The sequence below is a fragment of the Mauremys reevesii genome, linkage group 25 (assembly GCF_016161935.1).
Source record: "Mauremys reevesii isolate NIE-2019 linkage group 25, ASM1616193v1, whole genome shotgun sequence".
NCBI classification, from domain to species: domain Eukaryota; kingdom Metazoa; phylum Chordata; order Testudines; family Geoemydidae; genus Mauremys; species Mauremys reevesii.
The window spans coordinates 19476843-19501986 of record NC_052647.1 but is presented as its reverse complement, the minus strand read 5'-3'; the positions used below and the strand labels follow the sequence as shown (position 1 = coordinate 19501986).

At 57.5% G+C, this 25144-nt stretch overlaps 1 protein-coding gene across 1 annotated transcript in view; it reads right to left on the bottom strand.

The window, feature by feature from the left end:
- The window catches only part of COL2A1 (collagen type II alpha 1 chain), a 66294-nt gene that overhangs the window by 7957 nt on the left and 33193 nt on the right, over window positions 1-25144 (bottom strand). The window contains exons 22-47 of the mRNA XM_039514506.1: window positions 24987-25040; window positions 23600-23707; window positions 23082-23135; window positions 22192-22290; window positions 20463-20516; window positions 19166-19264; window positions 18621-18674; window positions 17936-17989; window positions 17120-17173; window positions 16417-16470; window positions 15772-15816; window positions 14629-14727; window positions 14092-14199; window positions 13275-13328; window positions 11391-11444; window positions 10003-10056; window positions 9482-9535; window positions 9203-9310; window positions 8012-8065; window positions 7216-7269; window positions 6358-6519; window positions 6150-6257; window positions 3713-3820; window positions 3079-3132; window positions 2385-2492; window positions 327-380 (exon numbers count right to left, since the gene is read on the bottom strand). Of these exons, the coding sequence (XP_039370440.1) occupies window positions 327-380; window positions 2385-2492; window positions 3079-3132; window positions 3713-3820; window positions 6150-6257; window positions 6358-6519; window positions 7216-7269; window positions 8012-8065; window positions 9203-9310; window positions 9482-9535; window positions 10003-10056; window positions 11391-11444; window positions 13275-13328; window positions 14092-14199; window positions 14629-14727; window positions 15772-15816; window positions 16417-16470; window positions 17120-17173; window positions 17936-17989; window positions 18621-18674; window positions 19166-19264; window positions 20463-20516; window positions 22192-22290; window positions 23082-23135; window positions 23600-23707; window positions 24987-25040 (1962 nt within the window). The remainder of the gene's footprint in view (window positions 1-326; window positions 381-2384; window positions 2493-3078; window positions 3133-3712; window positions 3821-6149; window positions 6258-6357; window positions 6520-7215; window positions 7270-8011; window positions 8066-9202; window positions 9311-9481; window positions 9536-10002; window positions 10057-11390; window positions 11445-13274; window positions 13329-14091; window positions 14200-14628; window positions 14728-15771; window positions 15817-16416; window positions 16471-17119; window positions 17174-17935; window positions 17990-18620; window positions 18675-19165; window positions 19265-20462; window positions 20517-22191; window positions 22291-23081; window positions 23136-23599; window positions 23708-24986; window positions 25041-25144) is intronic.

The window sequence follows — 25144 nt, the reverse complement described above, 5'->3', positions numbered from 1 at the left end:
CGATCCAGCCCAGAGGGCCAGGCACGACGCATGGACGTGCCACACACTGCAGGGCATGGCGCGGCCCAGAGTGCATCCCCTGCAGCTGGATGCAGTGCCAGTCTGTGCACCCCACAGGAGTTCCAGGTGGAAACCCCTTGCACGGACTCCCCAGGATCATGCAGCAGTAGAAAAGCATACAGAACAAAAGGGAAAATTCCCTCTCACAGACATATATCAGCCAGATTTTCAGAGGTGCTGAGCAGCTGCAACTGACGTCAGTGGAAACAGTGGGTGCTCAGCCACTCGGGGGACCAGGCAGCGTATTCCTCATGAGGATGACTTACCGGCATGCCGCGTGCGCCTGCGGGGCCAGAGGGACCCATGGGGCCTTGAGCGCCCTGGAAAAAGACAAAGGTTGGTTATAGATGTCATAATAACCCTATGAACAAGTCATCCATGCCGAGAGGCCATCTGTTGTAACATTTGAAGGGTTACAAAGGTTAAGGGACATGCATCCGACGAAGTGGGTATTCACCCATGAAAGCTCATGCTCCAAAACGTCCGTTAGTCTATAAGGTGCCACAAGACTCTTTGCTGCATTTGAAGAGTTGGTGTTGACTCCTAGTTTCCAAGACTAGAAGGGTCAACTGTGGTCATTTAGTCTGACCTCCTGTACAGCACAGGCCACAGGACTTACTCCCAAAAAATTCCCAGAGCAGGTCTTGTAGAAAAATGCTCAATCTGGATTTCAAATTGCCAGCGACGGAGAATCCATCACGACCCTTGGTAACTTGTTCCCATGATTAATTACCCTCACTGTTAAAAATGTGCATCTTATTTCCAGCCTGGATTTGTCTAGCTTCAGCTTTCAACTGCTGGATCATGTTAGACCTTTCTCTGCTGGACTGAAGAGCCCAGTGTTAAATATTTGTTCCCCGTGAAGGTACTTCTAGCCTGTGATCAAGTCACCCCTTACCCGTCTCTTTGCTAAGCTAAGCCGACTGAGTTCCTTGTCGCTGTCACTATACGGCAGGTTTTTTAATCCTTTTATCGTTCTCGTGGCTCTTCTCTGTACCCTCCCCAATTTATCAACATCCTTCTTGAATTGTGGCCACCACAACTGGACACAGGATTCCAGCAGCGATCACACCAGTGCCAAACCAGAGGTGATATAACTTCCCTATTCCTATTTGAGATTCCCTGGGTTACGCATCCAAGGATCACATCAGCCCTTTTGGGTGAGAACTTCAAAGCGTCGCAGGACATCTGGGTGCCCCATTAATTCCCATGGCAAAGTAATGGGAATTGGGCATCCATATGTGCCCAAGTGGCTTTGATCAGCTCATCCACGGCTGCAGCCCTCTGAACAGCTGGCTGATGTCGATCATTTCACCTCCTTTTCTGCATGGGGTGATGGTGATTTTCTCTCATTTATTCAGTGTCTGAAATTTTGCAAACAATTCTTGCTTCTGCAGCTGGTTTGAGAGCAGCTCTCAGGGAGGACTCCAAACGTGCTCTTGGAGTTGTTTCAACTGGACGCACCGACTGCCTGGTACTGATTCTGTTCCCTGATTGCACCAGCATCACTCTTAGAATCTGCCTTCTGCTGTGACTGTTCACAACTGGGAATTGGAAACCCATTTTTTGGGCAGATTCTTCTGCTGAGGCAGGTTGTTCCACCCCCCAACAGCCCAGCCAGCAAAGCCATTTGCTGGAATAGTCACAGACAGCAAGTGGAATAGAAGAAGCCATATAGGATGGCCAGGTCTCTGGGGCCGAAACCAACCCCCATTGGAGGTAACATCAGCTCATCTGATCTCCATGCATCGTCCTAACTGCAAAGCCCTGGGTTCCACGGACTCAGTTGATTTCAATCTACTGCTTTCTGCTCTGGAGAAATCACCACTGCTCTTGCACAAGCAAACTCAATAGTCAGCTAACTCTGAATGACACCTTTAAATACTCTTAAATCAGGGCACTGAGGTTGAATGATCACATTGCCTCCTAATGGTCCTCTCAGATACACTTAGAGCATTTCCTCTCAATGATACTCCGGAATACTCAGGTCCCTTTCTATATTCTAGATGGTACTCTTGAATACTCAAATCCCTTCTGTACTTTGGATGGTACTCTTGAGTACTCAGAGCATTTACTGTATCCTAGATGGGACTCTTGAATACTCAAATCCCTTCCTGTACTCTGGATGATACTCTTGAGTACTCATAGCCCTGCCTGCACTCTACACAGTACTCATGAATACTCAGAGCTCTTGCAGTACCCTGGGTAGTACTCTCAAATACCCAGAGCCTTTTCTGTATTCTGTCTGGTACGCTTACATTCCCCTTGTGAGACCATTGACCCCTTGATGAGCTGCTGCCGTCTGGGCACTAAGGGACACTTACAGATTCTCCTCTGTCTCCTTGTTTGCCAGTTGGACCAACAGGACCCGGGGAGCCAGGAGCGCCAGGAGCACCAGGAGAACCGACAGCACCAGTCTCACCGCGATCACCCTGCCAGGAGACAAAGACACAGCCATTAATGTCAACGTCTCTCGTCGCTGTGCCCCAGGAGGCCGTGGTGTCACCTAGTGATGTCACCATTCCCTCGCCTCCCTGGTTCCAGAGGTCACCTCTGACTTTTGTTCTGCTGGAGCAGGGGAGTGGCCAAGCACCATGGGAAGGTTTGAACAGGCCAGCGACCGCCTCTGTGGAGCATGAAGCCCCCTACCGCTGTCCAGGTCTGCGCGAAGCAGCCTGATGGGGGCTCATTCAGCCACCGGCAAAGCACAAGATCACTTCTATGCAAACACAGGAGCAAGCCAGTGTGCTAGGCAGAGGCTCCACCTGGGACCGCTCCCAGCAGCCGCTGCTGCCCAGAACATGGTATCCAGGGCAGGCCTGACCCTGCAGGGCACCATGAGCCCAATGCACGCGGCCACACAAGAAGGGGATGAACCAACCTTCGCTGTTTCGCCGAGCACAGAAGCTTCATGGCACCCTATGAGACCCCCAAGCCCTGGGACCCTGCTGCTGGAGAACAGAGATGGGTGCAGGGTGCCCCAAGGACTGGGATAGAAACTCCTTGTGCCAAGCTCACCTTCACTCCAGCTGCCCCATCTCTGCCAGGGGGGCCATCAGATCCGGGGGTGCCCTGGGAATGAGAAGAGAAGGAGAAGGTGATTCCTTGGAGGCCACCCAGGGAGCTCTGCCTGGGGAAGTGGGTAGGATGTGTGCAGACCTGGGCAAAGGAGCTGGCTGCACGGGCAACTGGAGAAACAAAGCTTCCTGTGCAGGGCTCCTGTGAGTTCTAGAACTGGAGAACTAGGAACTGGGCTGTCCCAGGGCAGCCGGAACTAGGGAGGCCACGTTCCTGGCCCTCCCCTGGGGAAGGGGGAGCTGGGTTACAGCCGGGAAAGGGAACCGTAACGCCGAATTTCCTGCTTTATCTATGTTGAATTGTTTTAAACGACTCTGTCCAAAAGAGGTTCTTTTGGTTTAAATTCCCTCTGATCTCAAATTGTCTTTCTTATCCACCTAATCCATGGGGTCTTGACTTGGGACATCACGAGCATGTCCGGCCGTCACCATGGGAATGGGATGAGGCCTAAGGCCGAGAAGTGCCACCGATGGCTGATTCACACCCAGCCTTGTGCCTCTTAGAATTTGGCTGTGGCAACGCGTCTCCCTTTGTTTCCAGGCCGTTAAGACGCCGAGCCAGTTTTGTTGCTTACCTCGCGCCCAGGTTCACCAGAGGGACCAGTCAGACCTGGGGGACCCACAGGACCGGGTGGCCCTCGGTCGCCGGCACCTCCAGGGGCTCCTTGTTTGCCAGGCTCACCCTAATGCAGAGAGACAAGAACAGAAACAATCCAAGTGAGCTGATCCCCGTGCAGTACATGGCTGCTTCTGGACAGTCACTTTCCTGACAATTAGCCCCCCGTCAGGATCATAAGATACTTTCCATCACAAAGCCCAAACCTGACCCCACGACCTTCTAACCCAACTCAACAAGAGTCTTTCCACTGACTTTGCATCAGGCCTGAGCATCCTTCCTGCCTGAAAGTTGCAGCGAGGCTCTCCTGGTGGAGCAGAATGGTTTTACCTCAGGCTGGCCACTTATGAAACAGGCCACGTAAGCTAATGGCCAGCATTGCCCTTCCAATGGAGTGTCTCCCTTGTGTTGGCCATTGCGTATCTCATGACATGGACTTCAAAGCTGCTGCATTCAATAGGCCTTGAGAAGCTGCTGTGCTGAGGTGTAGGCTCAAGAGGGGCTGTTTGAAAACTGTCCACCAAAACGGGCTTTTTGACCCAAAACTGAGGTTTGCAAAGCAACAGATTCATTCATGAAAATCATCTGCTTTTGGCTGAAATTTTTTAATTGTCCTCGAATGCCCGAAAACCTTGTCAGTTGAAAATGTTCAGTTCCAGTTTTTTTCCTTCAACATTTTCAGTGGGGAAGCAACCAGCTGAGGGGGTTGCTGACCATGGCCTGGGACATGCTAACTCCCTCCAATGGCTTCTCAAGAGGCAGCGCCTCCCCGATTGGACCCTATGGACAAAAGTAATGTGCAGGTGCTATGTGAAATCTCAGTGAAGAATACGGGGCAGATTCTCCATTGATTGGCACCTTGTGTCATCATCAGCGTCCAGGCAAGCTGGCATCATAGAATATTAGGGTTGAAAGAGACCTCAGGAGGTCATCTAGTCCAACCCCCTGCTCAAAGCCGGACCAACACCAACTAAATCATCCCAGCCAGGGCTTTGTCAAGCCAGGCCTTAAAAACCTCTAAGGATGGAGATTCCACCACCTCCCTAGGGAACCCATTCCAGTGCTTCACCACTCTCCTAGTGAAACAAAGTGTAACTGTTCTGCGTTAGCAGTGTGTTGCACGGGTGTTAGTGACAGCACAAGGTGCTGGGCAATGGAGAATAGGGGCTTATAACATTAGTGATGATCCCCGTGCACCTAAAAGCCGGTGAGGTTTGGAAGTGCTGTGAACGGAAGCACTTCCCAGTCTTAAAATATACACATGCTGTAAACCCAGTCCGAGAGCACTTCTAGGCTCCATGACACGCACAATATCGAGGAGCTGACAAACGCATATAGGGTGAAATTCAGCACAAGGTCTAGAGACCTGTCCAGTCTCTTGCAAGCCCTGCACTGGGATGTAAGTGGTGCAAAAATGTTGCGTGGTCCCTCTGCACCAGGGTGAATTTCTTCCCCGGCGCGTTCGTTCCTTAGTTTTTCATTGGCCGTCTTCCCCAGGGCTTAGCCCAGACTTGAATCTCTGTGATTTACAATGGGGTGGGGATGCAGGGCAGAGTTAAGGATGTTTGTGGGACCTTAATGCTGAATTTCCTGGTTTCTCGCTGTCGAATTGTTTTAAAAGACACTGTCCAGAAAAGGTTCTTTTGGTTTAAATTCCCTCCGATCTCAGATTGTCTCTCTCATCCATCTAATCCATGGGTTCTCGATTGGGCATCATGACCATGTCCAGGGGTGTCAGGATCGACCTCCCTTTCTTTATGGCCAGATAGAAGAAATATCCGACAGCATTATCTGTTGTCACCAGGGCTCTGCCTGAGCTTGGTGCCCTGCAGAACAGGCTCGCTGCAGGTTTACAGGAAACAGATTAACGCCAAACTCATGATACCCACCCAGGCTGTCAAGACACCTGAGGGAGCCAGGTTACTTGGGTTAAGGCAGGGACGGCTTCCCCATCCTGGCTTCACCCGGAACTGGCCCATAGTAGACACAACCACCCCTTTTATTAGGGCCTGCTGGGCCCTGATTGGCCTCCGCCTGCTTCTTGCCCTTCTAGGTGCTGGAGCAGCAACTCTCGCTGGTTTTGCCAGCAGCTGATCATGAGAGGCCTCTCTAGGCCACCCCTGGAGGACTGAACTCGCTGCTCTTCCCTTCCAGCAGGACACCTTTTTAGTGCAGGGGACAGCACATGCCTGGGATGCACCTTCACAGGCTCCCAGTAAAGACAGAGCCCAGAACCCCGGCTCTGCGCTGACCCCTCTCACTTAAGCTCTCTCAGCACATCCGCTTCATTCCACCTCTGCAGAGAAACAAGCTGTGCACAGCCACTTCCGCTATAGAGCACAAGGTATTGTGAGCTGGGTCTGCACCGTCTGACTTCGCAAGGTTCGGCTACTTACGGAGGGACCTGGCAGCCCCGGGAAACCTCTCTCACCACGCTGGCCGGGAAGACCGACAATACCTCGCTGGCCTGACAAACCTTGAGGACCGGGTGGCCCATCGGCACCCTGGAAAAGACAGAGGCAGGAGGTAAAATCCAGCAGAGGCTGCATTAGGTAGTAACTATTGTGCAGTCAAAGACAAGGCAACGTGCATGTGAAAACTTACAGGTGGGCCATCTTCCCCGGACTCTCCCTTCTCACCAGGTGGACCGGCAGGGCCTTGGAGACCAGGGTCACCAGCACGGCCCACTGGGCCCCCATCACCACGAGCGCCCTTGGGACCATCTTTGCCAGAAGCACCTGGTGGGCCAGGTGGACCTGGGTTACCCTAGATGAGAAGAACAAGGTTTTGGTGAGACTGGGGGAAGTTCCTCTACTCCGGTCCAAAGGCCAGTAAGTAATTCTGTCTTCCAATCCATCGATGAAGAGCAGTTCGGTGCCTAGGCCCTCCGCGTCTCAGAGAATCCTTCTCCGCATGAAGACTCACCAGCCCCTGCACCGTCCCCTCCCATCTCATCCCAACAGCCAACCATCTCAAAGTGAGGTCAATCCATCTCCGAAGCAAAGGACGCCAGTCTAATTCAGACTTGGCAACTGGTTTCCGTATCAGACAAACACTCGCGACGTCCTATCGTCTAGGACTCTCCAGCTGTCAAGAGCACAAAGTACCAGGGACCCTCATCGGGTCACAGCAGAAATTTATTTGGGGGGAAATAAAAGCCCCCAAAGTTACTGAAAACTACTAAAGGGCGGGAACTCGCTGGTTCATCTGTTAGAAATGTGGGGAAGCTCTTTCGGTTTGTCCATCCAGCTCAGTCTCCTTTCTCCTGCAGTGACCAGTGCCACCTGCTTCAGAGGAGGGTGCAGGAAATCCTGCAGTAGGTCACGAGGGACAAACCTATCCCAGGGAATGGACCATCTAACTCTCCCATGGACAGAGGGTGGCTTATGCCCCGTCTCTCTTCCAAAACCCAAACATAGGCCCCGCCAAGGTGGAACCGACGCTGGATGTTCATGAACTTACGTTAGGGCCGGGAGGGCCGACACGTCCTGCAGCGCCGGGGAATCCGGTGGTTCCCTGGATAAGGGGGGAGAAACAGAAGCGTAAGCAGAGCCCCCCAGTCCTTGCCCTTCCTGGAGAGAGGGGTGCGGGTTCCCCACCGTTAACAGATCCGAGCCAGAAGGGTGGCCAGAGAGGGGCGGAGTGCATGGAGTATGGGGCTGGGGGGTAAACCCCCGCTCAGTGTGTTGGTGCAAATGACTGGCCAGCTGGGCCCGGGAGGACGAGTCCTGCAAGCAGAATGAGTGCTTAACCCTGCCGGATACTAGGGGAGAGCAGCCGTCCAGGCCAGGCCTTTGCCGTCACCCAGGGCTGAACATTCCAGCATGATTCGAACTCAAGGGGTGCAGCAAAGTCCCCTGGCTCGTGGGTTGGCAGGGATCTGGGTCCCACACCACAGAGTCACAGAGCAAAGCCCACTAGCCCGCTGGCAGACAGGAGCCTGTATTGCATAGTGTGAATACAGCCACCCGTTTCACTGGGCCCATTCCGGAATCGTCCTGGTGACAAGGAGGGGGCGTTCCGCCTCCTGGCCTGCAATTCACTGAAACGCACAAGGGGGATGGGGCCCATTCGGCAGCCATCGCCCTTGAGTGGGCTTGGACTGTCTCTGCTTCCCTGCCACCTTGCTCAGCCCGGGCCTCGCAGGACAATACAGGCCCAACCAGAACCCCCTGCGCAGCCCTCGGGTGGGAGCCGGGCTGGGCTCTGGCACTTGGTGCCCGTCTCCGAGGTGTCGAAGGACCTGGGTGGTACTTACAGGGGGTCCCTGTGCACCTCGAGCTCCCTTAGGACCAGTCACACCAGTGGGACCCTAAGAAGGAAAAAGAAGCAGGTTAGATCCCGAATGGACCCCAGGAAATCAGCCCTTGGTCTTGGCAAAGGGACTGGTCCTTTGTTCCAATGGGTGGGTATTTGTCTTACAGCCTGGAGATGAGTAGCAGCCAGACCCTCTCTCTGACCCCGATGTTCTCTAGCGAGACACCCCCCCCGTTTGTCCTCACAGTGCCTTCCCTGTTGCACCCAGCTCTGTCTGGCGGTGGTTTAGATGGCTGGGTGTGCAGCTGGCTGCAGCCGTGTGTCCCCTAGAGGGCGCCCTTCACAGCTGGGGCATTTCATGATGGGGGGCAAAGAGGGAAACTGACCTGGATCAAACATCCCTGGGGACCATGTACAATGGGGAAGGGGGTCCTCGCTTGTGGGGGTGCGCAGCAGAGGGTACTCAGGTAGGAGGGTATTTTCCAGCCCCGCTAAGCTCCCAGAGCAGGGGCGGCTCTAGACCCCAGCACGCCAAGTGCGTGCTTGGGGCGGCATGCCGCGGGGGGCGCTCTGCCTGTCGCCAGGAGGGCGGCAGGCGGCTCCGGTGGACCAGCGGACCCTCCGCAGGCACGCCTGCGGGAGGTCCACCGGAGCCGCCTGGCGCCCTCCCGGCGACCGGCATAGCGCCCCCCCCCGTGGCATGCCGCCCTGCTTGGGGCGGCGAAATGTCTAGAGCCGCCCCTGTCCCAGAGGGCTTCAGGGCAGCAATGAAACTGCGGCCCTCGCTCCCGGGTGTGCGTGCACCTCGGAATGGGGCCCTGCCATTGCAGAGAGGGGCGACCCTCTGGCAGGAATCCGGCCCCCTCTTTCCTGGGCCAGTTCTGGGGGTTTATTCCAAACTGACCACGGGGCCTTGGCAGGCTCCCCCACGAAAGGTGAAATCGGGGTGGGGGATTGCTGGGCGTCAGCCGTTTCAAAGCCTGTGGCTCAGATCCCTCAGCTGGGATAAATCTGGGACCCAGCTCCTAGGTGCTGACCCGTTGCAAATGGCCAGAGTATTTGCAAAGCAAAGCACAGTCCTTTCTTGGGATTCCTTTTCCCGAGGACGGTTCAGCTCTGGCCAGCCACCACTCTCCCAGGCTGCCTTCCCCGCGGGATCGTGTGTGGAGGAGCAGGACGTGACGTTACCAACCTGTGGGCCAGGAGCACCGGAAGAACCCTGTGGCCCCGGGGCCCCGGCGTCTCCCTTCTGGCCAGATTCTCCTTGTTCACCTTTAGCGCCGGGTTGGCCGTCAGCGCCCTGCATGAGGAAGGGAAGAAAAAGCACCCAGGGTGAGATGTGACCTCCCCGCGAGACGGGTGCCCGGGGCCATGCATGTGGCACCGTCATCGCTACGGGAACATGGATATCGAGGCACAGGATGGAGAGGGAACCTGGACAACAAGGGTCAGCAAACGCGGCTCTACTCACGGGAGGTCCAGCAAATCCAGCAGGGCCAGGGGCTCCAGTCTCGCCACGATCACCCTGAAACGGAAAGGACTGGGGTTAAATGGGAGGCCCGGGCAGGAAACACCCCAACCTGGACAGCAAGCTCTATGGGGCAGGAGGCCTCTTGGTGCTTCCATGTCTGTGTAGCACCTAGCACCATGGTTCTCAACCTTGTCCATCTGGGAACACACCCCCGCCCCGGAGCCTCTCCCATCCAGCTGGGACCCCACCCCTATTTAGTAGGGTGGTCTCGACCTCTTGACACCTGTTTCTGAGCCCCACGCACTGGGGGTCACGACCCCCCTGGCCTAGCACAATGACCGGGGCCTCTGGCGGCTATCCCCATCAATCAGAGCAATGTTGGCAAGAATGAGGAAGCTGGTGAATTCCCCGGGGGTGGTCTCTGAATTGAGAGGGGCACAGACACCGCCCCCCCCCCAGGGGCTCAGACCCATTGTGCGAACCAAGGTCTGGGGACGTCGGGTTGTTGGCATCACACTTACCGGGGCGCCGCGGGCACCGGCAGCACCAGATGGGCCTGGGGGACCCGATTCACCCTAGACAGGGAGAAAGAAGATGGTGTGAGAGCAGCCAGGGAGATATGATAGATAACCTGGGATTCCGCCCCTCCCGCTTCCACAGCCCACCCCCATCCCTACGGTCTTTCCACACCCCAAAGCCCTGCCCAGATCTCAAGCTCCACCCACAGCCTGAGCTTCCTCTCAAGCCCCTCCTCCAGCTCCAAGCCACGCCCATGCTCCCAAAGCCACTCCCCCAGCCCCCTCAGGTCACCCATATCCCTCCCACACTCCAACCTGAGGACTCCCCGCCCCGCCCCCCCAGGCACAAAGTTCTCCCCATGGCACCAGGGTTGCCATATTTCTGATTGCAGAAAACGGAACACACTTGCCCCGCCCCTTCTCCAAGGCCCCGCCTCCCACTCACTCCCTCCCCCCAGCACTCACTTTCCCCCCACACAGGCTCACTTTCACCGGCCTGGGGCAGGGGGTTGGGGTGCGAGAGGGGTGAGGGCTCCGTCTGGGGGTGTGGGCTCTGGGGTGGGGCCGGGGATGAGGGGTCTGGGGTGCGGGAGGGGGTCAGGGGTGAGGCAGGGGGTTGCGGTGTATGGGGGGGTGCGGTGGGGTGACAGCTCTGCCTGGGGGTATGGGCTCTGGGGTGGGGCTGGGGATGAGGGGGTTTCACGTGCAGGAGGAGGCTCCAGGCTGGGGGGTGGGGCCGAGGGGTTTGGAGTGCGGGGGAGGTGAGGGGTACAGGCTCCAGGAGGCGCTTACCTCAGGTGGGTCAGCATGTCTGGCTCCTAGACAGAGGCACCAGGCAGCTCTGCCTGCTGCCCCTGCCCGCAGGCACCGCCTCTGCAACTCCCAATGGCCGCGCTTCCTGGCCAATGGAAGCTGCGGAGCCGGTGCTTGGGGCGGGGCAGCATGTGGAGCCACCTGTCCACGCCTCCGCCTAGGGGCCGCAGGGGCACATTGCCATTTCCGGGAGCCGTGTGGAGCCGGGTAGGGATGGGAACCTCCCTGCCCCACTGCACCGCTGACCGGAGCCACCAGGGTCCCTTTTCAAGCAGGCGTTCTAGTCGAAAACCAGACGCCTGGCAACTGGCTCGGCTTGTGCCCTGAAGCCCCGCCCACATGCCAAGGCCCCTCCCACAGCCCAGTGACCCTCCCCACTGGGTCATGGCTCTTGCAGTATCTCTGGCTCCGGCAGCCTGAGCTATGTACACCTGGAGGGAGTCATGGAGGAGCACAGACACCAAGAGGCTGGGAAATCCATGAGGTCTGAGCCGTGAATGTTGCTCTTGACCCTTCCCCCCTTTCACTGAGCCCCACTGCCCCCAGCCAGGCGTCATGCAGAGTTCCTGGGTTCCTACCTTCTCGCCGTTGGCGCCAGAAGGGCCAGGGGGACCGATCGGACCTGTCAAACCCTGGGAGAGGGAAGAGGGAGAGGAGAGTGAGCAGATGGCAGTGAAGAGCCGCTGCTGCCTGTGTGTGCCGGGCAGAGCCCAGTGTGGGGCTGGGTTAGTGTCAGAGACGGAGCCCAGCTTCTCTGGGTCCGTTGGCTTCTCTGCGGCACAGAGCTCCACCCCTCAAACCCCTGGGGATCGGTTTTAAAACAGCAAGGGAGTAATAACAACCCTCTGCCTGCTACAGCCTGGAAAACACCACTACAGCCTGAATGCTACCTAGCTACGGCTCTGCCTGACTGCTATGCAGCTACAACTGTGCTAGGCTGCTACAGCCTGACTCCTACCCTGCTCCAGCTCTCTGCCTGCTATGCTGCTCCAGCCTGTCTGCTTTGCAGCTACAGCTCTGCCTGACTGCTACAGTCTGACTCCTACCCTGCTCCAGCTCTCTGCTTGCTATGTGGCTACAGCTCTGTCTGACTGCTACAGCCTGACTCCTACCCTGCTCCAGCTCTCTGCTTGCTATGCTGCTCCAGCCTGTCTGCTTTGCAGCTACAGCTCTGCCTGACTGCTACAGCCTGACTCCTACACTGCTCCATCTCTCTGCGTGCTATGTGACTACAGCTCTGCTTGACTGCTACCGCCTGACTCCTACACTGCTCCATCTCTCTGCGTGCTATGTGACTACAGCTCTGCCTGACTGCTACAGCCTGACTCCTACACTGCTCCATCTCTCTGCGTGCTATGTGACTACAGCTCTGCTTGACTGCTACAGCCTGACTCCTACAGTGCTCCAGCTCTCTGCTTGCTGTGACTACAGCTCTGCTTGACTGCTACCGCCTGACTCCTACACTGCTCCAGCTCTCTGCGTGCTATGTGACTACAGCTCTGCTTGACTGCTACCGCCTGACTCCTACACTGCTCCAGCTCTCTGCGTGCTATGTGACTACAGCTCTGCTTGACTGCTACAGCCTGACTCCTACACTGCTCAGCTCTCTGCATGCTATGTGACTACAGCTCTGCTTGACTGCTACCGCCTGACTCCTACACTGCTCCAGCTCTCTGCTTGCTGTGACTACAGCTCTGCTTGACTGCTACAGCCTGACTCCTACACTGCTCCATCTCTCTGCGTGCTATGTGACTACAGCTCTGCTTGACTGCTACAGCCTGACTCCTACACTGCTCCAGCTCTCTGCGTGCTATGTGACTACAGCTCTCCTTGACTGCTACCGCCTGACTCCTACAGTGCTCCAGCTCTCTGCGTGCTATGTGACTACAGCTCTGCTTGACTGCTACTGCCTGACTCCTACAGTGCTCCAGCTCTCTGCGTGCTATGTGACTACAGCTCTGCTTGACTGCTACAGCCTGACTCCTACAGTGCTCCAGCTCTCTGCGTGCTATGTGGCTACAGCTCCACCGGACTGCTACCCAGCTTACAGCCTGACTGCTACCCAGCTACAGGTCTCTGCCAGCTATGCAACTACAGCCTGACTCCTACAGTGCTACAGCACTGTGTGACTGCTACAACTTTCTGCCTGCTACCCCGCTACTGCCTGCCTCCCTGCAACACTGCTACAACTCTACCTGACTGCTACAGCTCCCTGACAATTTATACGCTGCAGCTACTCTGCCTGACCAGTAGGGCTTTCTGATTGTTACACCATGACAGCTTGTAGCGCTCTGCCTGGTCTCCGCGCAGTCGCAGCTCTCTGCCTGACCTTTATGCTACCCTCCAGCATGTGTCCCCAGTGTCAGCTACTTGCGTAGCTAGACAGGCAGACGTCTGGGATGTTGCATGTTAACTCAGTCCCCGTGACAATCTGAGCAAGTGACGCCTTCCCCTCTACTTACCCTTCCGCCGTCCTTGCCAGGAGCTCCTTCTGGGCCTTTCTCACCGACATCACCCTGTGGGAGGAGATCAGAGGGAATTTACCACCCAGCCGCCAGTGCCGCTGAACCACCCCAGAGCAACAATGGACCATGAGCCCCTCCCCCACCCCATCAGCTCAGAGAGGGCAGCAAAGAGATCCCGGGATCCAAGCGATCCCAGAGATCGATCAAGAACCAATGGGGGCCTGGACTGCTTGATTGGCAGATGGTCTTTCATCTGCTACAGGGGATAGAAATGCTTAGAGTCAGGGACCACAGATCATCTAGCCCGATCTCCCGTGTGTTACAGGCCACCCCAGCATCCGGCCCAACAACCGAAAGTAGACCCAGGTATCACAGCCCACTGGAGACCAAGCTATTGCATGCCACAGGTCGGGGGTAGGTGGGACCAAGGTGCACCAATGCCCCTGCCATGGCCAGAAATTGCTTAGAGCTTCCAAAGCTCTGATGGAAGCAGCTGCTTTTGTGTCCTCCGGTCCATGGGTCTGAACTCTCTGCATTAAGGTCAACATCCCCAAGGCCAAATATATTCATTGCCGGGCAGGGTCCCCTTCCCATATCCCCCCCAGCCAGCCCCTTCTTTGCATGAATGTGGCTAGATCCCGTAGCTCCACTGAAGTCAATGGGGCCAGGTCCCAGCGTCTATAAATCAGCATCACTACTTTGAAATCATGACGCCTTCCATAGCTCTCACCCGCCGGGAACCCAGCCCTGCGTGTGCACCTGTCTGCCCTGTGCAGTGCCTGACCCCTGAAGTCCCAGGGAAGGTGCAACTTACCCTGTCTCCCTTTGGTCCGGAAATACCAGCTGCTCCCCTCTCACCGGGCATCCCCTGCAGACCCGGGGGACCTTGGGCACCAGTAGGGCCGGATGGACCAGTCGCACCCTAGAGCCAAGGAACACAGCGAGATGCAGACGGGGCAGGATTGGCCACTACTTCCCATGCACTGAGCTGCACTAGGATAGCAATCGAGGGAGGCTGAGCAGTCCCGGGCCATGCGAGGCTCTGCCCTGGTGGAACGTTCTCCTAGCAGGCAGACCGGATGCTTCTGGGGCCCAGCCCTTTTAAACATGATGCCCACAAAGCCTGCAGCTGCTAAGGTCAGTTTTCCTGCCCCCCTCCCAGGGCAAGAGCTCATCCTGGCGATCGGTACGATGCCACCCCGGGTGGGGCTTGAACCGTGGCCCTCTAGGGCGGAAAGCCTGAGCCTCGCATGCCAGAGCTAAAGGACCGGCTCTCTTTGCCAGGATGCAGCAGCAAGGACCGAATCCTTTTCCATGCTCCAGCTACTACAGAGAGACATAGGGAACCTACCTTGGGTCCATCAGTACCAGGAGTTCCAGGGAGCCCTCGAGAGCCCTGCAGACCTTGTGAACCTGGAGAGCCACGTTCACCCGGGAAGCCACGTTCACCCTGGCGTGGAAAGAGACACCGTTAGGGAGAGGACACAGCTAGGGACTGGCCAGGACAATTAAAGGGCCCAGGTGGTTTTCTCACACGGCGCATCTCGGCAATCGTGCCCCATTGCAACAGGGTCGCTCGGGGCTGCCCTGCTGTGGCAGGTGGCTGCCACGCTCCACCCCAGAGGTGGCTGCGTATCAGCGCTGGGTGAATGTTCCCTAGCGGCTGCCTGTTAGATGCTCGGGGATCACCTGAAAGATGCTGTAGAAATACCGGGGGGTTAAACAGGGCACCGAAAAGTGGAGGGACCAAAACTGAAAGGTGGCTTTTGACCATTTTGCTGCCAGCGCCCTGGTGTGGGCGGTTAGTGGTGCAGGGGGTGCTGAGACCATGAACAACAGATACACGGCCAAGAACGACAGCACAGTCTTCTTGTTCTGGGTTTGTACAGCACCTAGCGCGATGGGCTCCTGGCCCATGACTAGGGCTCCTGGGCAGTACCATAATACACCTAATAACGAATGTACAGCACCTGGCACCATGCAGCCCTGTTCCATTACTAGGGCTCCTGGGCACTACCGTAATACACCTAATAACTAATGTACAGCACCAAGCATCATGAGGCCCTGGTCCATGACTAGGGCTCCTGGGCACTACCGTAATACACCTAATAACTAATGTACAGCACCTAGCACCATGCAGCCCTGTTCCATGACTAGGGCTCCTGGGCACTAGTGTAATACACCTAATAACTAATGTACAGCACCGAGCACCATGAGGCCCTGGTCCATGACTAAAGCTACTAAGTGATACCATAATACATAGAATATGTAGCAATAATAATGTACAGCACCTAGCACAACAGGGTCCCGATGCATGACAAGGGTTCCAGGACACTACTGTAATCTAACTAATAAATACCATACAGCACCTAGCGCGATGGGCTCCTGGTCCAGGACAGGGGCTCCTAGGCACAGCCATAACACACCTAATAAATAACCATAACCCGGAGGCTGAGCTTCCTGCTCTGTGACCCGGAGGACAAATAGTACTTACTCGAGGACCCACAAGGCCTGGGGTGCCAGCTTCGCCAGGGACGCCCTACGGAGAGCAAGAAGGGGGAGAAGGCAGTTACACTCCAAGAGGGAGGCTCCCGGGCAAGAGAGCTCCTTCCCTAGCCAGAGACGCACCGCCCCGTGCAGAGAGAAGATGAGGTTAGGGAACAGACCTACTGCAGGGCCCGCTCTCCCCACTTGCGGTAGGGCCAGTTCGCCCTGGGAGGGGCTCCGGCTGTCATTTGGTTCGGAGCCGGCGGACATGCAAATCGGCAGCACCGGGCGAGCGATGGTTGTTTCCGACTAGCAGCTTTCGGACGGTGCGAGGGGACCAGTCTGGCCCTGGTGCACCGCACACGCTGTCTCGCTCCCGAGGCGGCCCAGGAAACCCTAGATCGGGGTGGCTGCGGGAGGGGGGTATGCGGAGCCTGACAGAGCCCCAAGTTTAGCGACCATCCGGCTTCTTCAGTGACTCAGACTTTTCCTCGCCTGGTGGCATGTGGCCGGTGGGCTGAACCCCCCTGATCCAGCGCCGGCCCCCGGGCTAAACCTTGCAAAGGGGACTCAGTTGCCAGCTCGCATGGCAGCTCTGTTCATGGCCTGCAGTGAGGCGCTAAGGAGGTTCCGGGATGGGGTCCGAACTCACCTGATCTCCTGGCTTGCCACCTTCGCCTGGAGGACCTGGGGGGCCGGGGAGTCCCTGAAAGGAAGCAGTGCAGAGAAGTTAGCCATGATCGTAGGTATCTCATGTCCTCACTGCAGGGTAAACCCGGGTCTGTGAGCCCCAGGCCTGTGGACTCAGTGTTTCCAAGCCTGCGCTTGAGCGTCCACACTGCACTGTAAACCTGGGTTTGCAATTGCTGGGGCCGGGTCTCAGAGCCATGCTAACGCGTCCACACTACGGAGACCTTCTGACTTAGGTCTGTGGCTTGAGCTGCATCCAGACAGCAAAATGACAGGGCCTGGATTCACAGCGGGACTTGGGTTCTGACACACACACACACACACACGAACGATCCTAGGATCCAGGTGCTTCCTGCTTTGTGTGTAGATGGAATGGGGGCTTCCTGAGTCACAGCCCAGGCTTAGTGTGCAGTGCAGACACATCCTCAGTCTCTGGCATGTTCAGAGCACGTGTTGGGTGACAAAGGGCCCAGCTGGCACATGTGACATCGGCTCCTGGAAGCTGCCAGCCTGCGGGCACTAGGGCTGATGGATGCAGCTACAGACCCCAGTGGAGATACACTGAGCAGGCCAGAGCTCCTGGGGATGGAGCTGGGGGGCAGGTATTTACAGGATTGCCCCGACCCCACAATGCAAAAGGGTTAACAGGCATTGCTCCTACTCACCTGGAAGCCGGAAGGACCTGGCGAGCCCTGTTCACCCCTCTCGCCAGCAGGCCCCTGCAGAAGGAAAGGAGAACTGTGAGCGTAAACGACACCCGGTCCCGACCCCAGATTTAGGGCCCAATGGGGCGATGACACCTGTGATAGGACAGGGCTACAGTGCCCGTGATGGGACAGGACACATCATCCATAGAATATCAGGGTTGGAGGAGACCTCAGGAGATATCTAGTCCAACCCCCTGCTCAAAGCAGGACCAATCCCCAATCAGTCCAGGACACCCACCCTGTGTGTTAGCCCTTGAAGCTGGATCTCTGTGATCTGGTTTGTTTTACTTTGATTTGTTCTCTAAGCCAGGTTCTGGCCAAAAAAAATTTTTAACGCAGAGCGCCCTCTAGTGGCCACACGTGGGTTCTACATTGCAACCAGATTCCACTCAGCATCCATCCACCCCTGTTATTGGGTGAAGTGTGGACTGACAACTCACTGACCAGGTGTGGTAAAGGGTCCCAGGGTGGGGAACTGGGAAAGGATCCTCCAGTCTGGTAAAGGAACAGTACCCCAGTCTGGGGTAACTGGGCAAGGGGCAGGGTCTCCCAGCTTGGAACCGGGAAAGGGTCAGATCCCCCAATCTACTGTAATGGGGTCTCCCAGTCTGGGTTGCTCTACAGGAAAGAAATCCCAGTCTCTGTGACCAGCAGGCCTATGGGTCAGCCATCCTGCCCAGGTCCATCTCTGTATCGTGGCTAGAGACTGGCCTCGCTGATTTCCTTCTGCCCCCCCACCCCTCCTTCCTCACGCTGGAAGCAGCAAATACTCACGGCAGGTCCGGGGGGACCAGAAGCTCCTGTCTCACCATCTTTGCCAGGAAGACCCTAGAGAGAAAAGAAACCCCCAGGACATTGATCAGTGACCTCTTTTTAGCTACCAGACTGTTGTGCTTTTAAAATTCCCTCCCGGAACCTCGCATTCTTTCTCTGCTCCTGTTGCAATGGATTAGGCAACAGTAGATTTCTCTGTCTGTCCATTTATCCAGCTGTCTGTCCATCCAGCTGGGCTCTCACCTTGACCCCATATCACTAGGGCTTTGTGGTGCACCCACCGAATTCTGAAAAAATCAGACCGCCGCTCCTTGAGAGAGGAAGATGCTGAGTTCAAGTCCTGGCTTGGCCTGGCTCAGTCACGTAATCGATCCGGCCCTGTTTCCATCTGTACGATGGGGCTTCCAACGCTGCCCTTGTCAGACATTGATTAAGTGACCCTCCTAAAACAAGATCTCTGCCAGCCAGGGGCAGAACTGGGAGGGAATCTCCCAGGAGCAGTGCGGGGGACCCTGGAGTGGGGGATATTTGAAGCTAGACTGGGGAGCCCCACATTAAAGGGGCAAAGGGGAGCAATCCTGCCCTGCCTTCTGGGAAATGGACGGGCCAGAGTCTGATTCTGGGCGTGGCTGCCTGCAGGGAGGGGCTGTGTTGTAATGGGGGTGGGGGAGATAAACCCACTTACTCTCAGACCAGGGGCGCCGGGCAATCCCTTCTCTCCAGCTTTACCAGCCTCGCCCTAGGAGGAGAGAGAACACACGGCGTGATGAACGAGGCCTCGATGTCACCAGAACAGGCTCGGGGATGCGGCAGGTCACCTCCGCTAGCCAGCCCCTGCTTCTCTGCAGCAGCAGCCCAGGCTGACATCAGCGGGAGTGATACAAATGGGGTCCGTGGAGCTCGGGTTAGCCCAGTCCTGGCCCCGCTCCGGCCGATCTGAAGAAACGGCAGCTCCACGGGGCACCTGGCCATGTTGGCACCAACTGGGGGGGTTCCCAGGGGCCTTTGCTTCGGGCCTCTCATTCCTCCTTTGCCCGATGCCTGACTCAGCTCATGACAAGCTGCCCAGGGCTGTACATGTGGATATGGACTGGAGAGATGGACTGTGGGGGTGCCCATTGCCACTGCAAGAGTCTCCATCCCCCGCGGCCTCACTGGTGCTGTCCCTTGGCCCAGGCTGCCTGGCAGGAGGGGGGCATGCAGGGTGAGGTCCCACTTCAGTGTACTTACGTTAGCACCTTTTGGGCCTGGGAAACCCATGACGCCAGGCTGCCCACGAGCACCTTGTGCGCCCGGTGGGCCCGGGCGACCATCCTCACCAGGGGCACCCTGCAGGGAGGCACAGAGGTTGGCACGTTAGTGGACGATCTCCCTCCTGCGCTCTGAGCAGCCCCCTACATGCAGCCTCTAGGAACCTGCGGCTTAGTCTGGGCAAGAGCGCTGGAGGTCTCATCAACTGCTGGCACAGGCGCCAACGGTGCCCAGGGCTGGGGACTTCGTTCCCCCCTGGCAAAGCGCTGAGTTGAGGCTGTTCTGTTCTCTGCGCTACGAGGCCCTGCCTGTCCCAGGACGGGAGCACACTGCCAGGGAGCATTCGAAAATTCCCATGATCACCCACCACTCAGCCATGCTTCCTGTAATACGTGGCTTAAGTGCTTCTCACCCCAAAAAATCTGTGCCCCCAGCACCCCCAAAGCACAGCCCCCACCCAGAACCCCCAAAGTACAGCACCCACTCAAGATCCCCTCCATAACCACAGCCCCCAGCCAGCACCCCCAAAGCACAGCCCCCACCCAATATCCCCACCCAATCACAGCCCCCACCCAGAACCCCCAAAGTACAGCACCCACTCAAGATCCTCCATAATCACAGCCCCACCCAGCACCCCCAAAGCACAGCCCCCACCCAATATCCCCACCGAATCACAGCCCCCACCCAGAACCCCCAAAGAACAGCACCCACCCAATATCCCCACCCAATCACAGCCCCCACCCAGAACCCCCAAAGCACAGCACCCACCCAATATCCCCACCCAATCACAGCCCCCACCCAGAACCCCAAAGCACAGCACCCACCCAATATCCCTACCCCAATCACAGCCCCCACCTAGTACCCCAAAGCACAGCCCCACCCAAGATCCCCTCCCCAATCACAGCCCCCACCCAGCACCCCCAAAGCACAGCACCCACCCAATATCCTCACCCAATCACAGCCCTCACCCAGAACCCCCAAAGCACAGCCCCACCCAAGATCCCCTCCCCAATCACAGCCCCCACCCAGCACCCCCAAAGCACAGCCCCACCCAATATCCCTCCCCAATCACAGCCCCCACCCAGCACCCCCAAAGCACAGCACCCACCCAATATCCTCCCAATCACAGCCCCCACCTAGCACCCCCCAAAGCACAGCACCCACCCAAGATCCCCTCCCAAATCTCAATGCCCATCCAATATCCCCCCAAATCATAGCTACTTTCTGTCAGTGCCCCTCAGAGCCCAACCCAGGAAGGAAGAGGAGTCTCACTTACACTCGGACCGACTTTGCCTTGAGGACCAGCATCACCAGGGCGCCCAGTGAGACCCTGGTGGAAAGAAGGAGGCAGGGAGTTAGGACTTTCCCGCGGGTCCCTGCTCTAGCTCTGCTCTGTGCTGGTTGCTCCAATGGCACTCAGGAGACATTGAAACGGCTGGTCAGTTTCCCCGTGTCTTTGGAGGAGGGGATGCCTCTGCTGCACCCTACACAACAGGGCCCTGATCTCAGCTGGGGCAGGGACCGTCTCTCGCTGTGTGTCTGTGCAGCGCCTGGCACCATGGGGGCCCGATCTCAGCTGGGGCAGGAACCGTCTCTCCCTGTGTGTCTGTGCAGCGCCTGGCACAACGGGGCTCTGATCTCAGCTGGGGCAGAGACCATCTCTCGCTGTGTGTCTGTGCAGCGCCTGGCACAACGGGGCCCTGATCTCAGCTGGGGCAGGGACCGTCTCTCGCTGTGTGTCTGTGCAGCGCCTGGCACCATGGGGGCCCGATCTCAGCTGGGGCAGAGACCATCTCTCGCTGTGTGTCTGTGCAGCGCCTGGCACAACGGGGCCCTGATCTCAGCTGGGGCAGGGACCGTCTCTCCCTGTGTGTCTGTGCAGCGCCTGGCACCATGGGGGCCCGATCTCAGCTGGGGCAGAGACCATCTCTCGCTGTGTGTCTGTGCAGCGCCTGGCACAACGGGGCCCTGATCTCAGCTGGGGCAGAGACCATCTCTCGCTGTGTGTCTGTGCAGTGCCTGGCACAACGGGGCCCTGATCTCAGCTGGGACAGGGACCGTCTCTCCCTGTGTGTCTGTGCAGCGCCTGGCACCATGGGGGCCCTGATCTGTTAGGGCCTCTGGGTGCTACTGGAACACAAAGAAAAAGAAGGGAGCCTTTGTCATGCCTAGAGGAGCCCAGGCGCAGGAATTATTCTCCCTGCGGGGGAGGGGAGGCGTGTGATCCTCAGTGGGGAGTGGGAATTCCTCACTGGGGCCGGATGCTTTGAACACAGTGAATATTCAGTGTCCTTCTGAGGATCTGCCCCTATATGGTTCAGCCTCGCTGGGTGGCATCACCAGCCAGGGGACTCCAGCAGCGGCACTGTTTGAGCGCCCCCTATCGCTGGGCTGCAGGGCTGCACATCCCCTCATTACCACCTGCCAAAGGCTCAGAAGGGGAGTGCGCCCCAGGGGCACCCAGGCTGCTGTGGTTGGTGCCACCTGCTGGCGCCTCGGGAGAGCTACATGTGCAGAAGATGGGATATCGGTGATAAACCGCTGGCATCCAAAGCTCTGGGATTTCAGTGACAGGCTCCTCCTGGTTTTGACAATACCTGCAATACCCAACGCTGGGAAACGTGGCTTTGTATCTGCAAGGGGCAGGGGGCTGGCACCGAAACCCAGCTCTCAAATCCCCCCCCCCCAAAGTCTTATTCAGGCCCATTGACAGCCAGTGCGTCCCCTCACTGGTACCCACGTGCCGTCTCCTGCTTAGACTCTGGCTGAAGGGCACACAGCTGGCGTTCCTTGCAGCACCGCTCGCCAGCCCTGTGGGTGGGTCACTCGCAGAGTGATGCCTTGGGCTCTCTGGAGGCAGGTGAGATGCATGGGAAGTTGGGGTTCCATTTCTGCTCCCCCCCAAAAAAAACCCATTGTTTTCTCTAAACATCTTAACCCTTTCAGTCCCAGTTGTCAAGGCCAAGCTTGGCTGGGAGCTGATGCCATCTCCCCTTCATTCTCACCCTAGCGCCGGGCAGGCCAGGTTCTCCAGGCCGTCCAGGATCACCAGTGGCTCCTTTCGGCCCCCCAAGGCCAGCGGGACCACGCTCGCCAGGGGCACCCTGTCCGGGGATAAGGAAGATATGCACGTTAGCCAACCCAGTTCTAGGGGGCACCCACGGGCAGGAGGCTGCCCCACAACCAGTCTGGCTAGGGACAGGTGAGGCTGACGTGTCACCGCTAAGGGCCCCAATCTGGCTCACGCGGAAATCAACGTGACTAAGGCTGCTGAGCGTTGGGTTGACCCCTGTAAAAAGGTGCACCCGCTCTTTAAGGACTGGGGTGGGAACTCCTCTGAGCCAGCCCAATCCAGCCGCAAAAGATACGTGGGAGACAGGAGACACGGGCAATGGACAGAGCTCACGCTATCCCTGTAGTCTCCAACCCCCTCTCCTCTCAGCCTCTACTTCAGAACCAGGAGAGCAGGGCAGGCTGGGAAATGAAGTCCACCGGGGCAGCCCTGTGGCAATCCCACCTTGGAGCAAGGCATGCTGGGAAAGAAGGGACATATATAAACCACAGCTGGGACCTGAGAGAGGGCGGGAAGTTGGCTCTCTCCGGACAGAGCCCAGTGCATAATATTAGGGTCACCTTATTTTTGCTCAGGAACGGTTCTGGGGGCAGATGTTGCCGAGCTGACCCGAGGAGTCATGCAGACGGTCGAGCAGGCCTCCTCCTGGGTGGACTGCACCAGACCCCAGGGCAGGAGATGTTCCTCCGCCAATAAATTCCACCCAGGTGCAGCCTCTCCCAGGACAGTAAGATGCCTAGGCTGAGTCTCCGGCAGGCAACTCCTAGATCATTTGCTACCCCCATGGTCCGCTCACGGAGCAGGGGCAGTGGTTTCACTCACCTTGGGCCCAGCGAGACCATCCTGACCTGGGAAGCCGCGGTTTCCAGGAGAGCCCTAGGAAGGAGGAGACGACAAGGGTGACATCAAGGTATTAGGTACCACTGCGCTCCCTCCATTAGTTTCCCGGCACTGTACAGGCCAAGGAGATGGATGATCTCAGCAGTCCCAACCCCAAACCACACACCTGTAGCTGAGCTCACTCTGAACTGGGAGTCCAGGGCTCGCGCTGGGGTGGGCATTACACTGCGAGCGAGTCCCACATGGCAGACACGCTTGCACCACGCTTGGGTTTGCGTGGGCTTGCACCATGATGGGCTCACATCACGGGGCTGCCGATCCTGCAGCTCCCCCCCGGGTGGCCTTTACACCCTAGGTCCCAGGGATCCTGCCACCGGGGCCATTGCCCCATGTATCCCAGGGCTCGTGCCGCGGTGGCCATCACCGGCTTTCTGTCCCGTGCCAGGCTGCCAAGAGTGGTGATGCCGCCAGCGTGGAAGCATGATGCAGACGGCACTTACTCTCTCTCCAGGGGGTCCGATAGGCCCAGCTCCACCGGGCTCACCACGGCCACCTCTCTTGCCTTCTTCGCCAGCTGGGCCGGGGGCTCCCTGTGGCCCTGCGGGGCCCTGTGGGGGGACACAAGGAGCGCATGTGTTAGGCTTCCCCATCCTCTCACCCGCAGCCTAGGACAGTGCAAGGGACCTTCCTGCGCCAGCCACTGAGGTACATGGCCTCTGTCACCTACCAGCTGAGGCATGTGCCTTGCAGGCAGGCAGTGTGGTGTAGTGGGTAGGGTCTGGCCCTTGGAGCCAAGTGATGAGGGTTCTATTCCCAGCTCTGCTGTGTGACTTTGGGCAAGTGGCATCCATTTCCTCTACTAACCTCTGTCTGGGTCATTTTGACTGCAAGCTCCCCCAGGGCAGGGACCAGCCCCTAGCACCATGAGGCTCTGATCTCAGACAGAGCCTCTCAGAGTTTTTTAATAATAGTGACGTAGAAGGAACCCTGGCCAGACCCACCCCTCAGGACACCGTCCCGCTCCGGGAGATGTGAACAGGGGCACAGCACAGTTCTGAACTGTTTGTGACAGCCCCTCAGCACAAGGATCCTGCATGGGGGGGCAGATCCTGTGCTGGTGTAAATCAGCCGTAGCTGCTCAGAAGTCAGAGCTGAGCTGATTTACACCAGTGGAAGCTCTGGCCCCATTGTATTCAGGCTGGTTAATGGAGTGGTGAGAGAATGTTCTGGGAGGCAGAGGCTAAATGCAACAGGGGGGCTATTGTTTGCCTTCTGTGAGCTCAGCGAGAGGGCCCTGCAGGGCTTGCTAGCCAAGGGGCCAGTTAGGGGAAAAGGCTCATTAACTGCGGGAGAGACTCTCTTCTGCAAAGTGTGCCGTGAAGCAGGGAACAGGTGCACGAGGGAATGAGGGTTACCGCAGCGCGGCTAAGGGATGGGATTCAAACTACACTCTGGGGAGGCAGTGCTGCCTAGTGGCTAGAGCGCTGGACTGGCACTCAGGAGACTGGATTCTGTTCCGGGCTCTGCCGGTGGCTTTAGGCAACACCTTTCCTCTCTGTTTCCTCCTGCACTGGTTCGGCCATCGGTTCTTTGGGGCAGTATCCGTCACTCACTACGTTAACTGGGTGTCTACGGGCGAGACTAGCTCGGGACGTATGCTGTACATTGCTGCTCAGGGCTTGGAGGAGAAGATTGTCATTCTGGTCTCAGCGCCTGAGAGTCCTGCCCAGAGGCCCCTCAGGGCGTGTGCTGGAGGGTGACGTCCAAGGGGCATCTGCGCGGGGACAACTGCCCACCGCTGGGTTCGCGCTGGATGGCCCGTGACTGTAAATCAAAGGAATTCTTCAGCCCATAGATCACATTCAAGCTGGCTTGCTGGATACTCACAGATTCACCTTTGGGGCCTTGTTCGCCTTTGAAGCCTGCAATGCCAGGGTCTCCCTGCAGAGAAAGAGAGAGCTCGTCACTCATCCTCCCACACGCCCGTCCAGGTACGAACGCTGCTCAGGTGCGGATTTCCAAGGGAGCGGTGTTTGCACACCCTG